The sequence below is a fragment of the Muntiacus reevesi genome, chromosome 10 (genome assembly GCF_963930625.1).
Source record: "Muntiacus reevesi chromosome 10, mMunRee1.1, whole genome shotgun sequence".
NCBI classification, from domain to species: domain Eukaryota; kingdom Metazoa; phylum Chordata; class Mammalia; order Artiodactyla; family Cervidae; genus Muntiacus; species Muntiacus reevesi.
The window spans coordinates 18,962,656-18,982,632 of NC_089258.1; the positions used below are offsets into that span (position 1 = coordinate 18,962,656).

At 45.0% G+C, this 19,977-nt stretch overlaps 1 protein-coding gene across 4 annotated transcripts in view; it reads right to left on the minus strand.

The window, feature by feature from the left end:
* Positions 1–5,287: 5,287 nt before the first annotated feature.
* Positions 5,288–19,977, minus strand: part of SYK (spleen associated tyrosine kinase) — a 104,797-nt gene continuing 90,107 nt past the window's right edge. For 3 of the 4 annotated variants that reach the window (XM_065947359.1, XM_065947357.1, XM_065947358.1), the window contains 3 exons: positions 15,842–15,982; positions 14,583–14,695; positions 5,288–7,894 (listed from right to left, as the gene is read on the minus strand). In XM_065947359.1, coding sequence (XP_065803431.1) covers positions 7,822–7,894; positions 14,583–14,695; positions 15,842–15,982 — 327 coding nt within the window. In that variant the 3' untranslated portion in view covers positions 5,288–7,821. Of the gene's footprint in view, positions 7,895–14,582; positions 14,696–15,841; positions 15,983–16,203; positions 16,317–19,977 lie in introns of those variants that run through there. The other variant, XM_065947360.1, reaches the window with a different exon arrangement.

The window sequence follows — 19,977 nt, forward strand, 5'->3', positions numbered from 1 at the left end:
TAATGCCCTTTGCAGCAACATGGATGGGCCTAGAGAGTGTCATACTGAGTGAAGGAAGTCGGAGAAGGAGAAATACCATATGTCATTTCTTGTATGTGGAATCTAAAAAGATACGGTACAAACAAATTTATTTACAAAGCAAAAACAGACTCATAGACTTAGAGAACAAACTTACAGTGGCCAGGGGGAAGGTTGTGGGAAAGGAACAGTTAGGGAGTCTGGGATCCATGTGTACACATTGCTATATTAAAATGGATAACCAGGAAGGACCTACTGTATACCACAGGGAACTCTGCTCAATGTCATGTGGTAGCCTGGATGAGAGGGGTGTTTGGGAGAGAAGGAGTACATGTATGTGTGTGGCTGAGTCCCTTTGCTGTCCACTGAAACGATCACAACGTTGTTATTCAGCTATACTCCAATAAAAAGGTTTTTCTTTTTCTTTATTTAAGTCCAAGCAGGTCTGAAAAAAGGAAAAAACCTGAACAGCTGTTTGACACAATTTCACACACACACACACACGCACACACACACAATCCCTGGGGAGCATTACAAAAGAATATAGGCCCCATGAGCCAATTTTGGACCCTGTGTTTTCAAAATGATGACATACAGAGGTAGGGTTTTGGAGTAGAAGGAACTCAGTGGCACTTTAAGGCAAACCCTCACCTTAAATGAGAAAGCAGACTGGGGGACATGACGACTTAGTATCCAAGAATGAAGCCCAGGAAAGATACAGAAAAATCTCATTGCAGGACATTCAGGAACGGACATCGTACTGACTTGAAGAAAAGGAAATTTCCAGACTGAACAAGTGTCTAAATGTTCTGATTGCAGAGTAGATCAGTTGCCATGGCTCTCTGCGCTGTGCTGTGGTCTAGCTGGGCAGCCCTTTTCTCAGGAGCGATCACCTCCGCTCAATTCTGTCTGTCTCGAAAGGTTGGCTTCATCTCTGAGCCGAGTGGAGTCTGCTCAGGTCCTGGTGTCCTGATACAAACTGTGTATTTAGGTCACCTTCTTTCTGTCTGGTTTTCCTGCCGTGTACATAATCGCTTGAGGTAAAAGGTAGAGATAAGTGGGTTTGGTTTCATCAAGCATCCTGTTTTTTTTCTTCAGGGTTGAATGTTGATAGAAGCAAGAAGAGGAGGCGGGAGGTGGTGGGCTGGGGGCTTATTGGGCAGCTCATGTGCCTCATTTCTGGCTGGTGCTGGGGTGGCAGCTAGGTAAGGTTGCTCACTTGGGCACCTGAGCAGGCAGAAAGCTCTCTGGGGACATCCAGTGCCCAGAGGTCGTGCTGTCCTGGGTGCCTTCAGTATGAGAGAAGATGCCACTCCTGATCTTTTCCAAGCATCACCGGGCATATCATGGAATCAAAAACCCACTTCCTGTGCAGAGAATGCAGGTGACTCGCCTACCCTGGTGAAAATCATTTTCTTTCTGGCCCAAGCCCCCTGAGGAGGGCTTGAACTTACCAAAATGGTTTTCTTGATCAGTGATCTTTCCTGCCTTTCCTCACCTGCTCGCTGCCTTCGAGGCTGACGCCTCTGCCCTGCCCCCAAGTCAGGTAAGAAGGGACTCAGCAGCTGTTTACAGGCCGTGAGTATTTACAGCATCGTCTTCCAAACAGCTTTGACAGCCTTGATGGTTTATAGAAAATTCATGATGTCATTACTTCATATGTGCTGTGGAGAATAAACAGCAACTAGGCACTGGCTCTTTACTTTTATGAATGAGGAAGAGTTGTTTGTGAACAATATTCATTTTCCACTCACTGTTCCACAGCTGAATGGTAGTCATGGAAAATTGAGTCATTCAAAGACCTCAAAGATTGCAAAGGCATCAAGTCTCATGACTCACGGCTTTGGTAAAATAACGCCTAGCTGAAAAAATAGCTCCTGGAAATGGCCTCAGCTGAGTGGCATGTGGGCTGAGAGCATCGCTTGGTCAGCGAATACCCCATCGGAGGGCGGTGACTCCCAGCGCCAGGCTGGTGAGATCACGAGTTCAAACAGGCACAGACGGGCCGAATCACAGCTCAGGATGTGCTGGCCATCCAGGTGGATGCTTGCTGGACGTGGTGGTAGTGGCTCTGGGAATATGTTCTTTCTTTCTTTCGTTTTTTGGCCACACTGTGTAGCGTGCGGAATCTTAGCTCCCTGACCAGGGACTGGACCCATGTCCCCTGCAGTGCAAGTGAGGAGTCTTAATCATTGGACTGCTAGGAAAGTCCACGCTCTTTCTTAATGTAGGTTAATATTGTAAAACTACAAAATAGTAAGTGGTCTTAAAAAGAGTTCTGTGTAATGAAACATCAAGTTATGTGCCCCGCGCCCTCCTTCTGTATGAAAATGCCATCGTTTGATTTATTTTTCTTTGAAGGCAAGAGTGATTATATGTGTCCTGGCGTTGTGTGTGTGTGAATGAGAGAGAGAGAGAGAATATGGTGTGTAAAGAACCCACATATGAGAACAGAATGGGGCTGGTTTTTCAGCAATAAATACATGGTAACTGCTTCCTTGAGCTTCCCTGGTGGTCAGTGGTAAAGAATCCGCCTGCCAATGCAGTAGACACAAGTTCAATCCTTGGGTCAGGAAGATCCGCTAGAGAAAGTGATGGCAACCCACTCCAGTATTGAGAATCCCATGGACAGAGGCACCGAGGGGCTACAGTTCATAGTGTCACACAAATCAGACAAGACTTAACAATTAGACAACAACAGCGTCCCTGGCTGATTTCAGGGACAGAATCACCTTCCCACAAACACACTGCATCCGCTGTAGAGACCCTCCCTCCTGCGTGTTAAGTGTGGTGTTTCCCAGTCTGTGAGGAGCACCAGCTCCATCTTGCTAGTTGTCCTTGAGCACAATGGTGGGTCTGTGTTCAAAGAAGTCAGGAAAATGATGAGCTACAAAAAATGTGTGAAAAGGTCTTTGCTGCACTATTCCCTGAAGCTTGGACTAGGGACACCGGGATTCTTAATGTGGAAATGCACTCAGCCATGTTATTTCACCAGGGAACTGCTGGGTGCACAGCACGGCTCTGTCTCCAGATTCACATTTGTAGGGAAGACACTTGCGAGCTGTTTATTGGCCTTCTCTTTGGGTGCATGGCAGGGAGAAGGAGAAGGGGTAGGGCTTGGGTGCTTGACTGCACTTTGCCTTTGCTGGACTTTCATTGCCTGAGAAAGGCCATGATTCAAGAGGACTGGTTTTCTCTAAGGGTGGGGACGAATTCCATCCTGAGGCCACAAGCCAATGTCCAGAAGGAAGCAATTACTGCCTAAAGTAGGAAGTGCCAGCATCGTTTGTCCTGAATTAAGATCTCATCCTGGCTCTTTGAGTTATTTTTATTTTTCTGAAAATCAGCTGTATGTTTCAGAAGCTGGGAGCCATCGCCACTCCTGGTCTTAGGCGTCTACAAATTGGTGGGCAGTTCCGGATCACATGAGGAGCTGCCATTTCCTTGTATCAGGTGGTCACTGGGTATGTTTCTTTACAGTAATCACAGGACTTTCCATAAGGGGGGTTGCTTCTCAGGCTCCTCAGTTTGGCCTGTGTGGGTGCAATGGGGAAAATGCCTTCTCTTTCTCAAGTCGACAATTTCAGTGGAACGACTGAGTGGACAAGAAGTCACCCCAGCTTACAGGAAGGCAGCTGTTCTCTGCTAACCCCTTTCCCTTGGGCCCCAGCAACTCTCATCCTACCTGCAGCTTGGACGGACAAAGTCTAGCAGGTGCTTTTTCTGCAGTGAGAAAGTGTTTATTAACTGGTTTTGAAGTCCCTTCCTGCCTTTGGAAAGTCAAGCCACAGGTCTTAACATCTCTCTCAGCCCAAGCTCAGTTTGGTGATAAAGCCACTTCACGTCACCGTTTCCAGTGGTCACAAACATGTGATCGCTGGGTTCTGCTCCCTCAGTGACCACAAACGGGATTGCTAGTTTTCTGCTCTCTCCCTGAGGTCGAAGAAGCCATTTCTTGCGCCATCACTCAGCGCCACCTGCTGGCCGGCAGGGTTCCCACAGGCCACGTGCTGCGGAGACCCGGGCATGTTTAGAATACGCAGCCCCGCCCTGCATCCCGCCTCTGCGCCTGGCACTTGCGTGTGCAGGGCAGTCAGTGGGTAACCCTCAGCGGCAGTTTTGCACATCAGGAGGCTGAGTTTGTGCGACTCCCCCAGGGTTAGTGCTGGAGCGTCTCTGCCTCCGGGGCAACCCGCCAAGGGGCTCTTTGGTAGGCTGTGTTGTTCCTGTCCTGGGGCTGTCCTGATCTCAGGGCCCAACGAGGGAGAGAGAGGCCAGTCAATCCAGGTTTCCTTCAGACCTCTGCCTGCCAGGAGCTGGAGAAATTCTAGTGGCGCTGGAGGGAGGCTGGCAGCCATGAGAAACTCTGGCACTTGACCCTGGCATAGAGCAGGTAGAAGAGACCTGACAGAGCCGCCGTTATGTATCCCACGGCAGGATGTCTGCCTTACACTTGCAGTGAATTCCAATGAAGTGGTCGTTTGGAATAGCTTCAGTACATGTGTGTGGCATGTGTGTTTATGAGGTATGTTATGTGCAAGGTATGTGTCTATGTGATGTCCATGCATGTGTGTGTAGCCTCCTTTAAAACAGGGAATGGGGGCTCTGGATTTCTTTCCTTGTCACCCCCAATGCTCCATAAGCTGTGTGTACAAAGGGAAAGTTCACACCCACAGCCCTGCTCTGGCCCCTTTTGGGATTTCTGTGTTGTCAGCCCACACCCGTTAGGATACATTGTGAGCCGGCAAGGCTCTGGCTGGGCAGACCCCTGCCCATGAACAAAGGAGCTCAATGGCCCAGGGCCCTCATCAATAGGCCTTTCCCTTATGTGCACGCAGAAACTTCCAGATCCACTCCCACCAGCCTGCAAACATCCACCATTTTAGACCGTGGCTGAGGACTTAACATTGTTTTTAAACATGCTGCACATTGGACATGCTATTTGACAGTATACCTATCCTATTTTGGGCTTCCCAGGTGGTGCTAGTGGTAAAGAACCCACCTTTCAATGCAGGAGGCGTAAGAGACACAGGTTTGACCCTTGGATTGGGAAGATCCCCTGGAGGAGGAAATGGTAACCCCCTCCAGTATTCTTGCCTGGGAAATCCCATTGACAGAGAAGCCTGGCGGGCTACAGTGCATGGGGTCACAAAGAGTCGGACATGATAGTGTCCGAGTACAAGTATCACATTTTAATTGCATCCATGCAACTCATCACAAAGTTCATTTAAATTTTTTATTAAAAATTACAGTTGAAAAAAAGTCCAGTGACAAAAGATTGCTCTTCTGAAATGAATGGAGAATACGATGCCCAGATTAACTGGTCAACTGTGCTCCTCGGGAGGCTGGAGGCCTGACACTCCAGCAGTCTGCCCCACATGTGAAAACCCGGGTGGGGTTCTGCAGTCATTGGTTGGCACCATCCAGTGGCAAAGGCAAGGCTGATACCAGCAATTGCAGGGAAAGAACAGGTTCAGACAAAAAGCATTTATTGTTTTATCCACAGAATGAATTATGCTTCTGTTACAAAAACTTCTGGTCCCACTAAGGAACAAGGTGTTTATGGCATCAGCAGACAACTGACGCTGGCCAGGGCAATGTGTCCATCACACTGTCCTTTTGTTCCTGTTAAATGTGAACTGAAAGGTGTAGGCACATGGAGTGAGCCCAGATCAGGGTAAAGACGCGCTTAGAACCATCAGAAGGGCAGCACGCATTTGAAAGCCCAGCCCAGGCCAGATGCCCCATGGGAAGCCCTAACCTTCCAAATTTTGCTCATTTACATCACAAATCCCTCTTCTACAAGGTTGCCTTCCCTGTGTCCCCTCCTCTGTGACCCCAGGGGAAAGGAGAGTTACCCATCACACAGGACACAATTTTCACTGGATAAGACGTGGACACTGGCCACAGGGGGAATTCTACACTCAGGTCTCTCTCTGCTGGGGGAGAAGCAGAGGACAGAGTGGGAGGGGGAAGTGCTGTCTGCCTCCCAGGCTGGGTTTCTTTTGCCCACTAGCATTCTAGATGTCCTTCTTCCCCTGACGCCAGGGAGGGGTGAGGAGATGCGATGCAGTGGACAATCCCACTTGAAAGAAGGAAAGAGCTCTGCACATTCACTACATGCACACCCTTTATTCCTGTATGCATGTGGCCTCAGCTACAGACACACTTTAGGGCTGAAGAAGGACCCTGGGAGTCCAGCAGTGTGTATGGATGGCCTCTTTCTTAGATGCCATCCTCGCTTTATCCAGATCTTCCTCTGATAATTCTACACAGCTTGACCACAGAGATTGTGTCACTAATCTTTATAATTTCAATGTGCTGTGCTGTGCATTGAGTATCTGCTCAGCACATAGGGATCCTCTCTTTAACACAGTGAATAAACCACCAGGTGGCATGATTCCAAAAAGCATGGGTAGGTTCTGAAAGTTTTTTAACACAAGTTCCACCAGGGGACTCATGTCTTTTCCTGGCTAAGTTGGAGTGCTGACCACTGCCTTTCTCTGTGCCTAGCTCCCCTGTTAGGAGTGGGGCCTCCTCCTCTGGCCATCAGCTGGATGTAGACGCAACTGATGATGAGATGGTCTGAGTTTATGTGTCTTGACAGACCTAAGAAGGATGACCAATTAACACCTACCTTTAAGGGCTACAGCAAACTTGATATCAATGAGTTGATGTCCTGCATATGATCAAACAATAGTCAGGATTAACTAAGAAGTAGGGGACTAGAAAAGATTTCCTGGGTCTTGTAGCTTCAACTGAAAATCATACTCAATGAGGCTTACTTGTGGGCAGGGCAGGGTCTTTGGCTTTATTTTGAATTAATACTTGCCTCAGAAATTTATCTTTAGATGGCCTTGGCCATCAGGTTGTCCCTTACTATGAATACAGAAAAAGTCAGGGAATTCCAGCTGCAGCAGAGGAAGCTTGGATAAGCAGACAACAGCCCGCAGCACCCTGCAGTCTGTCCTTGGTCAGACCTGAGATGATGGGCACCTTCTCCCATACTGGATCTTTACAGAAAACCTTCTTTATTAGTCTTCAGTCAAGTATAGTCTTCAGAGAGTCTGAAGGAGAGGGGCTGTTGCGGGGAGAGGAGGCCAAGCCAATTCATTCCAGCAGGCCCCATTTTCCACGTAGACCCGAACTTTCTGCCTCAGAACACACGGAGCAAAAGCAGGATCCAAACTTTCTCTTTTCCCTGAACTGGGCTACGGGCTTAAAAACTGCACGGATGCAGCCTGATTTGTTTGTTGGTTTTTAAGCCTCAAAAGCACTTTTATTGGGGAAAGTTTTTCAGTGGCAGGACTCAGTCTCAGGACCTGGCGGAGCCATGTTCTAGAGGCAGTCAAACCTCTTCTTTTCTCCTTTCCCTCCCTGGTAGGTGCCACAAGCCAAAGGTATCTTCCAGAAATCGCAGGCGAGGTGGGCAAGAGGGCTCAGCACGCCATGGTGGTGCTGTGTTCAAATGCAACCCAGGAGCCGGAGAACTGGAAAGTGAGAAAGGAATTTGCAAACAAATCCTGCAAACAACGTGCCGCATGGACAAGAGACACTCACGAAGCCACAGGCTCCTTAGTCCTGGTGTCTGTCTGTCTTCCCACCGCTTCTCTGGGACGGGCTGACTTTGTGGAGGGCGTGTTCCAGGACAGGCTTTGGGGGAATAACAGTCACGGACACGGTCCACCTGAGCCGTCTCTCCCGATGGGCAGAGGGAGATGAAGGCTCAAAATCAACGCACTAGAATAGTCTTTCCGCAGCCGCTCATTTGCTGAAAGGCAGCCACAGACGGCATGGGAGCCTTTAGTTCACCACGTCGTAGTAGTAATTGCGCAGCCGCAGTTCCACAGCTACGAATCCAGGCCTGTTCTCCACGCTGCAAAGGGAAGAGAGGTGTTACTGGTTGCTATCAATGCTTGTGAAAAAGCGCTGATCACAGCCGGGGGGCCTTTGAAGGCCAAGTGTGAGTGGAGCGGCAGCGCCCTCTGCTGGCTTCCTCAGGAAGCCGCAGTCACAGCACAGCCCTGCTCTGGGCTCAGGTGAGCAGAAGCGCCTGGGGAACAGCGTCATATCCACCCCAGATCCACGGAACTAACCTGCATACTACAGACTGTCCAGGTTTCTCCTGTCCACTTAAGGTGGGAAAGTTTTGTACTCAGAGTCAGGCTCTTTAAACCCCACTTTCAGAGATGGTCTTGTTATGATCTAGCAAAACAGAATGCATCTGAAAATACTTAGTTGACCAGGGTGCTGTAGATATATATTTGATACTTAGCTCCTAATCTTTTTAAGAAAAAAATATGGACACAATTTAAAGTTGTACCCCAGTAGATGGCTCCAGTAGATGGCTCTAGATTTTCTGAAAACAATCGGCTATTACACACCGTAATGTGGCACAGTCTAACTTGTCACTGTTAGCAGGTGAGGTGATGGTGTATGCAAACCATGCGTAAAACTTTTTAACAATCTGCAACCTCTAAACAAACATGTATAGGCATCTCTGTTTCTTCTTTGCTGGAGCAGCCGTGAAGAGAGACCTCACGTCCAAGGTAAGAAAAACCCAAGTAAGATGGTAGGCACTGAGAGAGGGGATCAGAGGGCAGACAGACTGAAACCACAATCACAGAGAACTAGCCAATCTAATCACACGGACCACAGCCTTGTCTCACTCAATGAAACTAAGCCATGCTGTGTGGGGCCACCCAAGACAGCCAGGTCATGGTGGAGAGGTCTGATGGAATGCGGTCCACTGGAGAAGGGAATGGCAGACCACTTCAGTATTCTTGCCTTGAGAACCCCATGAACAGTATGAAAAGGCAAAAAGATAGGACACTGAAAGATGAACTCCCCAGGCCGGTAGGTGCCCAATACGTTACTGGAGATCAGTGAAGAAATAACTCCAGAAAGAATGAAGGGATAGAGCCAAGGCAAAAACAACACCCAGTTGTGAATGGGACTGGTGATGGAAGCAGGGTTTGATGCTGTAAAGAGCAGTATTGCATAGGAACCTGGAATGTTAGGTCCATGAATCAAGGCAAACTGGAAGTGGTCAAACAGATGACAAGGGTGAACATCAACATTCTAGGAATCAGTGAACTAAGATGGACTGGAATGGGTGAATTAAACTCAGACAACCATTATATCTACTATTGTGGGCAGAAATCCCTTAGAAGAAATGGAGTAGCCATCATGGTCAACTAAAGAGTCTGAAATGCAGTACTTGGATACAATCTCAAAAAAGACAGAATGATCTCTGTTCGTTTCCAAGGCAAACCATTCAATATCACGGTAACCCAAGTCTATGCCCCGACGAGTAATGCTGAATAAGCTGAAGTTGAACAGTTCTATGAAGAACTACAGGACCTTCTACAACCAACACCCAAAAAAGATGTCCTTTTCATTATAGGGGACTGGAATGCAAAAGTAGGAAGTCAAGAAACACCTGGAGTAACAGGCAAATTTGGCCTTGGGGTACAGAATGAAGCAGGGCAAAGGCTAATAAAGTTCTGCCAAGAGAACTCACTGGTCATAGCAAACCCCCTCTTCCAACAACACAAGAGAAGACTCTACACACGGACATCACCAGATGGTCGACACCAAAATCAGATTGATTATATTCTTTGCAGCCAAAGATGGAGAAGCTCTATACAGTCAGCAAAAACAAGACCAGGAGCTGACTGTGGCTCAGATCATGAACTCCTTATTGCCAAATTCAGACTTAAACTGAAGAAAGGGGAGAAAACCACTAGACCATTCAGGTATGACCTAAATCAAATCCCTTATGACTATACACTAGAAGTGAGAAATAGATTTAAGGGACTAGATCTGATAGACAGAGTACCTGATGAACTATGGATGGAGGTTTGTGACATTGTACAGGAAATAGGAATCAAGACCATCCCCAAGAAAAAGAAATGCAAAAAAGCAAAATGGCTGTCTGAGGAGGCCTTACAAATAGCTGTGAAAACAAGGGAAGAGAAAAGCAAAGAAGAAAAGGAAAGATAAACCCATTTGAATGCAGAGTTCTAAAGAATAGCAAGGAGAGATAAGAAAGCCTTCCCCAGAGATCAGTGCAAAGAAATAGAGGAAAACAATAGAATGGGAAAGACTAGAGATCTCTTCAAGAAAATTAGAGACACCAAGGGAACATTTCATGAAAAGACGGGCTCAATAAAGGACAGAAATGGTATGGACCTAACAGAAGCAGAAGATATTAAGAAGAGGTGGCAAGAATACACAGAAGAACTGCACAAAAAAGATCTTTACAACCCAGATAATCACAATGGTGTGATCACTCACCTAGAGTCAGACATCCTGGAATTTGAAGTCAGGTGGGCCTTAGGAAGCATCACTATGAACAAAGCTAGTGGAGGTGATGGAATTCCAGTCGAGCTATTTCAAATCCTGAAAGATGACGCTGTGAAAGTGCTGCACTCAATATGCCAACAAATTTGGAAAACTTAGCAGTGGCCACAGGACTGGAAAAGGTCAGTTTTCATTCCAATCCCAAAGAAAGGCAATGCCAAAGAACGCTCAAACTACCACATAATTGCACTCATTTCACACCCTAGTAAAGTAATGCTTAAAATTCTCCAAGCCAGGCTTCAGTAATACATGAACCGTGAACTTCCAGATGTTCAAGCTGGATTTAGAAAAGGCAGAGGAACCAGAGATCAAATTGCCAACATCCGCTGGATCATCGAAAAAGCAAGAGAGTTCCAGAAAAACATCTATTTCTGCTTTATTGACTATGCCAAAGCCTTTGACTGTGCAGATCACAATAAACTGTGGAAAATTCTGAAAGAGATGGGCATACCAGACCACCTGACCTGCCTCTTGAAAAACCTGTATGCAGGTCAGGAAGCAACAGTTAGAGACCTTGACATGGAACAACAGACTGGTTCCAAATAGGAAAAGGAGTACGTCAAGGCTGTATATTGTCACCCTGATTATTTAACTTATATGCAGAGTACATCATGAGAAACTCTGGGCTGGAAGAAGCACAAGCTGGCATCAAGACTGCCGGAAGAAATATCAATAACCTCAGATATGCAGATGACACCACCCTTATGGCAGAAAATGAAGAAGAACTAGAGAGCCTCTTGATGAAAGTGAAAGAGGAGAGTGAAGAAGTTGGCTTAAAGCTCAACATTCAGAAAACTAAGATCATGGCATCTGGTCCCATCACTTCATGGCAAATAGATGGGGAAACAGTGGAAACAGTGGTTGACTTTATTTTTCTGGGCTCCAAAATCACAGCACATGGTGATTGCAGCCATGAAATTAAAAGATACTTACTCCTTGGAAGGAAAGTTATGACCAACCTAGATAGCATATTAAAAAGCAGAGACATTATTTTGCCAACAAAGGTCCATCTGGCCAAGGCTATGGTTTTTCCAGTGGTCATGTATGGATGTGAGAGTTGGACTGTGAAGAAAGCTGAGAGCCGAAAAATTGATGCTTTTGAACTGTGGTGTTGGAGAAGACTCTTGAGAGTCCCTTGGACTGCAAGGAGATCCAACCAGTCCATCCTAAAGGAGATCAGTCCTGGGTGTTCATTGGAAGGACTGATGTTGAAGCTGAAACTCCAATACTTTGGCCACCTGATGTGAAGAGCTGACTCATTGGAAAAGACCTTGATGCTGGGAAAGATTGAGGGTGGGAGGAGAAGGGGATGACAGAGGATGAGATGGTTGGATGGCATTACCAACTCGATGGACATGAGTTTGGGTGAACTCTGGGTGTTGGTGATGGATAGGGAGGCCTGGCGTGCTGTGGTTCATGGGGCTGCAAAGAGTTGTACACGACTGAGTGACTGAACTGAACTAAACTGAACTGTTTCCTCTAACGTGGGCATACTGAGCAGGATCAGCTGAAAGCAAGTATTTCTTAAAACTCTGAGAATATGTCCTTGCTTGGAAGTTATTTTATTATGCAAGATTTTTGGCAATATTGCAAGTGGGTAAAATTGCCTAGTAAGTGACACAGAACTTGAGGTTAAACTGCATACACTGCCCACATTCAACCTTTTTGACCAACAACAGTTGCAGTTTCACATGGTTCAGTCTAGGTATGAGAGAATAGCCAGGCACCACACATGGGGACCCAAAATCACTCACTCACTGTTATAAGAGCAGTGGTTTCTACAGAACCAAAATGGGTTGTTCTAGCAAATGGCATCAAAATAAATTGCTGCACTTACAGTTTTCATTTGCACTTATGGTTTTCAAGAGCAAGCAGTAAGGCTGCTTGAAGTATGTCATCTGTGGTCATGGTTAGAGACAGAAGCTTCCTCTGTCTCACTGTGGGAAGATGTGTCTCCAGCCACCAAGGTGTGTTCAGGAGTGGAAGTGATGGCCAAGCCAGGGATGCAGAACCACAAGTGGAAACATGTGTCCACACAGAGGGAAACCTTCCCTCCTGATACTGCAACCAAAGAGCACAGCCTCATCATCTTTGCCAAACAGGATGTTCTACTCTGACCAAATGCACAAAAAGTCTCTAAGGGTCTTACTGTGAGGGTTTCATCCACCTAATAGCCTGTACTGTGCTATGCTTAGGCGCTCAGTCGTGTCCGACTCTGCGACCCCATGGACTGTAACCCACCAGGCTCCTCTGTCCATGGGGATTCCCCAGGCAAGAACACTGGAGTGGATTGCTACTTCCTTCTCCAGGGGATCTTCCCGACTCAGGGATTGAACCCAGGTCTCCTGCATTGCAGGCAGTTTCTTTACCATCTGAGCTACCAGGGAAGTCCATGAATAGTGACGTGGGTAACCTGTCCTTTCTCCAGGGGATCTTGCTGACATACTAAGCGAACTAGTGTGGGGAAATAGGAATACAGAATGACCCTCAGCAAAGATGCCTGGTCAGGTTTCCCATAGACTCTCTTCTTTACATTACGGGTCAGGCTGCTGCCAGGAAGCCAGGGAAACTCTGAGCTTCTGCAGCAGAGCGTGGCCAAGTGTCCTGTTTGCTTGCTGGTGTCCTGCCCGCTTCTGTGTACCGGGGTCTGGGGTGCTTTTGCTGCTCTGACCCTGGTGCCCAGCAGCCTCCTTCTCTTCTCATTTTCTGCACTCAAGTTCCTCACCCTGCAGTTCTCAGTTGGAACGCCCCTTCCTGAAAGAGGCCAATATGGACTCATCAATGGAAGTATAATCCCCACCCCTCGAGAATCGTCTGTGTGTGTGCTGTACTGTACTCAGTTGCTTAGAAGTGTCCGACTCTTTGCGATTCTATGGAGTAGTGTCCGACTCTATATGCCTGTAACCCTCCAGGTTCCTCTGTCAATGGAATTCTCCAGGCAAGAATATTGGAGTGAGTTGCCATTTCCTCCTCCAGGGGATCTTCCCCACCCAGGGATCGAAATTCTCTACTCTCACTCAAAGCTCCCTGTGGTTTGCTCTATAACACCATCACAATATGTAATCATTCGTTTAAGTGCTTGGTTAATTTGTTTCCTGTTCGCCCAGCCCAGAATTGTTAACTTCCATGAGGAAAGTGCTCTTTTCCTTGGCTGACACCCTGGGTCACTTCTAGATAATAAAGAGATTCTTAATTTCCATTCCCAGCAATAGTCATGGAAGATGCTTCCTGGGATGTTGTAGAATTCCAGGTGGCATCTGAAAGCACTTAGAATATCCATCATCTTGGAGATGCTTCTGCAGCATTAGTTGTCATATCTGAGAAGAAACCTGATCCTCAAAATATTAAATCTATTGGCAGATATAGGAGTTCCTCCCGATTACAGACCTGCATCTTTTCCAAGCAACAAGGGCTCTGCAGACATGCTTTAGTGTCAGAGGGACAGAGACCCTGGGCCTGGGTTTCCCCACAATGCACATCCAGGCTGCCAAGTCCAGACAAGGTCAAAGCCCATGTCCTTGATTCTCGGGGGCAATGCGTTTCCCTTGCCAGCTGAGCGCCCCTGCACATCACCTGCCTACAAAGTCACATGTGCTCTACCTGGCAGGCCACTGGGGCAGACTCTAGGGTTACTGTCTCAAGTTCTGATTCACTTTTGGGGAGTGCAACCTGAGTCAATCCATCGGTGATCATGCCTCAGGCTGAGAGGTGATCAGGAATTAGGACAGTATGACATCTCCCTGCTAAGTACTTCCATCATCTTCTCTTACCAAACATGGCACGCATTCCCAGACCAGACACTTAAGAACATTTGTTTTTTATTTTGAACACCCCTTAACCCTGACTGGTATCATCTACATTTAAATTTTCATACCTGGAATTAGAGGAATTGTATAAATGGAAACCCACTCCAGTATTCTTGCCTGGAGAATCCCACAGACGGAGGAGCCTGGTAGGCTACAGTCCATGGGGTCGCAAAGAGTGGGACACGACTGAGCGACTTCACTTCAGTTATACTCTTTAGACTAAAGAACAGAAGTGTATGGTCCAGGAAGCAAGACCTGTCCCCAATTGTTTGTTTAGAAGGGATACCATCCCTGATTCATGAAAGGATAGCATTTATGCTCCTTATTAGTGCCTGGCAATTCCATCTGCCTCCATAGGATTGGGCTAAATGGCAGGAAGGACTAGGTACTCACTCATAGGTCCAGCACAGGGTCATCAGCTCGTACATCTCTCTTGGACATCCTGGTGGGCACCCCATCCTTTCTCCTTTCTCCAGCATAGCAGAAACTTCACTGCCTTTCATTCCCTAAACCATGCAAAACCAAGCAAGCATTCAGCAAAACAAAACAAATAGAACCCATCCCTGAAAAGAAATGAAAGAGTCGATGCTATGTGACTTCAATTACATAAAGTACAAGAAACAGAAGCTCCTAACCTACGATGCCAGGAATCAGGTGGGGTGACCCTTGGAGTAAGTCTTGTGCATGTAGGGGGAAAAGGGAGCTTCTGTTTCTGCTTTGGGGGGCTAGCTTCATGGATATGTCCCAATTATGAAATTCCATCAAGCTGTAGCCTAGGATTTGTGCACTTTTCTGTATAAATATTTTGATGTGAAAAAAAAAATCTTAGAAAAGATTACTGAACTGCACATTTGCTAATGAGAGTAGCCATTATTTTCATTTCAATTCTAATGAATGTTGATTTGGGTAAATGTTTCAGTAAAATTTGTATTTTAAGGCAGGACAAAAAAAAAAAAATAAATATAAAATCCTCTCTGTGTGTTTTGACCTCCTCTCTCTCTCCCTACTGGGCAGTGTGTATCTGCACTATACATTAACCAGGGCTCCTCAAAGACAGGAATACCTGCTTGACCATAGAGATCAATTTTCTTTCTCTCTTCTGACACTGGCAATGTCGCTTCTTTAAAAAATAGTGCTCTTTCTTAGCTCTGTAGGGGGTCGTGGTAATTTGCTGCTCCCTTTGTACAAGCTTACCTGGACTGTGTATCCTTAGTGAACAAGTATGTCATTTTGATGTATAATCTTTTGTCTCAAACGATCTTGTCTCAAAGACTGTGCCTTCGGCTTTTAACAGGTGGAATAACTCCCAGTGCCTTCTAAGAATTTGCTTCCTGGGTTATGATCCTCAGTTTGGCTCAAATAAAACTCCCTTTTATCCTTCTGAACTTGATAGTTAACTGAATTTTTGTTGACATATTAATGCATGTTTATGTGTATAATACACAATGAAAATAAACACATATATTGTCCAGATAGTTTCAAATATTTCTTTCAGTTTAGAATAAATTGAGATCACATTAACTGCACTCTCAAAAGATACAGACTCAGGAAAGGTGACCAAATTTGATGTTTTTCAGGGTCCTGTAAAGCTAATCTGGTGCGTATCTGTTCTGATGGCCTAATAATTAGGAAATGAAGCACAAGTAACTCACCCGATATGGCTTCTGCCCATAAGAAAACGCTTCCCACATTAACACTCCGAAGCTCCAAACATCACTCTTGCTGGAGAACTTGTAGTAGTTGATGCATTCCGGAGCGTACCACTTCACAGGCCACTTTCCGTGGGTCTGGGCCTGAAAACCAGGCAAGTGGAGGTGTTCCATTAAGAATAAAATGATGCACACCATGCTTGTTCATAGAAGCACTATTCACAACAACCGAAGGTGTGAGCTCCCCAAGTGTCCACTGACAAATAAACGGATACACAAAATGGGGTATACTGACATGGTGGATGTACGTTTAAGAAGGAAGGGGATTCTGATAGATGCCATGACATAGATGAAGCATGCAGTTACCTTTTATTATGCTCAGTGAAATAAGCTGGCCAAGTCACTAAAGGACTAGTATATGATTCCACACAACTGAGACTTCTGGAGTCACAGAGACGGAAGGTAGAATAACTGTTGCCTGGGGCCAGAGGAGGGGGAGAGATGGACAGTAGCTGTTTAGTGGGTACAGTTTCAGTTTGGGAAGATGAAAAGGATTCTGGAGACTGGTTGTGAGCAACGTGAATGAACATTACTGAACTGTACTCTTGAAATGGTTAAGACGGTAAAATTTAAGTTATGTATGCTCATGCTAAGATGCTTCAGCTGTGTCCGAGTCTTTGCACCCCTGTGGATTATAACCTGCCGGGCTCCTCTGTCCATGGGATTCTCCAGGCAAGAATATTGGAGTGGGTTACCATTTCTTCCTCCAGACGTTATGTATATTTTACTGCAATTTTAACAATCAATAAAATCATGACTCACAAAATGCCTGTGTATATATATGTTCTGTCTGAATCTTAAAATATGGTTAAATCTTAAAGTTTTAAGATTTAAATAAGTATTGTTAAGATTCGGACTGAATTTTTTATAACTTCTAAGTCTCTTTCTCTCACCTCTTTGGTTGCTCACAGCTTCTTGGAGTTTGGCATGACAATGGAAGAGTCAGGCCTGAGTATTACTTAATGGTTTTGTTCCAAGAAATACTGGGCTGTTTACAATATATTTAACTATTATTGTATGTTTGTCTACAGTTTTAAGTCAGCACTGATTAGTTTTGGGGAGATGGTTTCCTAGTATCATTTAAAACAAAGTTGCAAACTTTCTAATGTAAAAAAGCAAGTAGTGGTAAAAAGATCAAAATTCTGCCCAGAAAAACCCTTTGAGGGACATGAGCTTCAGTGTGACACGGACGTTTTACCACCTCCCTTAGAAGTCACTATAACCCTGGTGGCATCTCTTGGGGTGGACAGTGGGAGGCCGGCTTCCCTATGGTGGCCAGAGGGGGACAACTCAGGGATTTTAATCAGAGATCATTGATGCCAGCACACTTCTCTAAATGGCACATTGCTTATACTTCTGTCTCATTCGTTTTATGCACTATTTGTGGATTTTGATTTCAGATTTTTTTGAACAATCTAGTCATGTATGTTATTTCAAGTTTATTCTGAATTTTGATTACAAGATACACCTTTGACAAATCCTCAATATGATGGAAAGTGAGTCTCTTTCCACCACAAACTCCAAGTCCTCATCAACAGAGACAGCATGTTTGATTATTTTTCTTGAGTCCTTCCAGAAAAATCTATATACAAGTATAAATAAGTAATACATGCTTTTTTGAGAGGTAATCCAGCTACAGGCATATACTTCTTATACTTTACTTTCCAATTTTTCTACTTGGCCATGTGACATAGATATATTTCTGTCAACACTTGCGAAGGAAGTCACTTTTACAAGAGTTAATTGCATGCTTTCCATAAATCTGCTATGATTCATTTAGCCAGCCTCCTGCTGAGAGGTCATTGAGATTTTTTCCTGAGTTTTGCTCTTACACATCATGCCAGAATGAACGTTACTGACGGTGTGTATTTGCCTTGTGTATGGAGTACTTGTAAGGAGTTGCTGCATCAAAGGGCATTTGTGTTTATGGTCCTGGTGCTGCACAAGTTCATGCTGCCATGCAGAGTTCTCCAAGAGCCCAGCTAATTTGCTCCTACCACTATCATCTCTCTTTAATCTTTCTTAACTTTTTAAAGTTTTTCATTTCACTTTGTTTTCTTAGAAAAATTCTTCACGTTCCCATCTTTTCACGTGCATGCAGTTTCTTTTGGTTGCTTCTAACATGGTTTTTTTTTGACACAGTTTGATGACTGAGACATGTATATACTGCAAAATATTTACAACAATAATATTAGTTAACGCATCCTTCACCTGACAAGATTACCATTTTTTTTGTTGTTGTTGAAATTGCCCCATGAAATGGTGAGAACATTTAAGATCTACTTTCTTAGTAACTTCCAAGTTTACAATGTAGTGGACTTCCCAGGCGGCTTAGTGCTAAAGAATCCATCTGCCAATGCAGGAGACCCAGGTGATATGGGTTCTATTCCTGGGTCAGGAAGATCCCCTGAAGGAAATGGCAGCCCACTCCAGTATTCTCAGCTAGAGTACGCCATGGACAGAGGAGCCTGGTGGGCTACAGTCCATGGGGTCACAGAGAGTTGGACACAAATGAGTACAGGCACATACAATGTAGTACTCTTAACTCTAGGCTCCATACTGTAGGTTAGAGCTCCAGAATTTATTTTATAACTAGAAGCTTGTACCCTTTGACCAATATTCTCATTTCCCCCACCTCCCAGCTCCTGGCAACCACAATCAACTCTCTGTTTCTATGACTTCAGCATTTTTTAGATTCTACCATATAAGCGAGATCTTACAGTATTTGTCTTTCTCTGACTTATTTCCCTTCGCATGATGTCCTCGAGGTATGTCTGTGTGCTGTGCTATGCTTAGTCGCTCGGTTGTGTCCAACTCTGTGACTCCATGGACTTTAGCTAGTTAGGCTCCTCTGTCCATGGGGATTCTCCAGGCAAGAATACTGGAGTGGGTTGCCATGCCCTCCTCCAGGGGAACTTCCCAACCCAGGGATTGAACCCAGGTCTCCCTAGGTTCATTGGAGGTAGATTCTTTACCATCTGAGCCACCAGGGAAGCCCAAGAATACCGGAGTGGGTAGCCTATCCCTTCTCCAGGGGATCTTCCCAACCCAGGAATTCAACCAGAGTCTCCTGCATTGCAGATGGATTCTTTACCAGCTGAGCCACCAGGAAAGCCCCCAAGGTACGTTGATGTTGTTTCAAATAGCAGGATTTCCTTCTTTTTTATGGCTGAATATATCCCATGTATTTGTCTACAGTTTTAAGCCAACACACACATACACACACATGCACACACTCACACACACATCACATTTTCTTTATCCATTCATCTGTTGATGGATATTAGATTGCTTCCATGTCTTGGCCATTATGAATAATACTGCAATGAACATGAGAGTTAAGATATCTTTACCAGATAGCGATTTCATTATCTTTGAATACATACTTGGAAATGGGACTGCCGAATGATAACAATAGTTCTATTTTTATTTTTTGAAGAAACTCTACGATGCTTTCCATAGTGACTGTACAAATATATATTCCCACCAATAGTGCACAAGCGTTTCTCTTTCTCCACATCCTGAATAACATTTTCTATCTCTTATCTTTTTGGTGACAGTCATTTTAACAGGCATGAGGAGACATATGGTGGTTCTGATTTGCATTTCTCTGTTGCTTAGTGGTGTTGAACACCCTTACACATACTTGTTGGCTATTTGTGGGTCTTCTTTTGTTATAGAAATATAGGAAAAATAGAATCTTTCCATTCTGGTCCTTTGCCCGTTTAAAAACCAGATTATTTGGATTTTTTGCTACTGAGTTGTATGAGTTCCTTATATATTTTGGAAAATTACCAGTTATCCAAGATAGAAGGTTTTCAAACATATTCTCCCATTCTCTAGGTTGACCTTCAATTCTACTGATTGTTTCTTTTTCTATACAGAAAACTTTTTAGTTTGATGTAGTCCTGCTTGTTGATTTCTGCTTTTGTTGCTTGTACTTTGGGTGTCATATCCAAAAAAAATCATTGCCAAGACCAATGCTGAGGAGCTTTTTCCATAAGTTTTCTTCTAGGAATTTTATAGTTTCAAGTCTTACATTTAATTCATTAATCCACGTTGAGTTAAGTTTTGTGAGT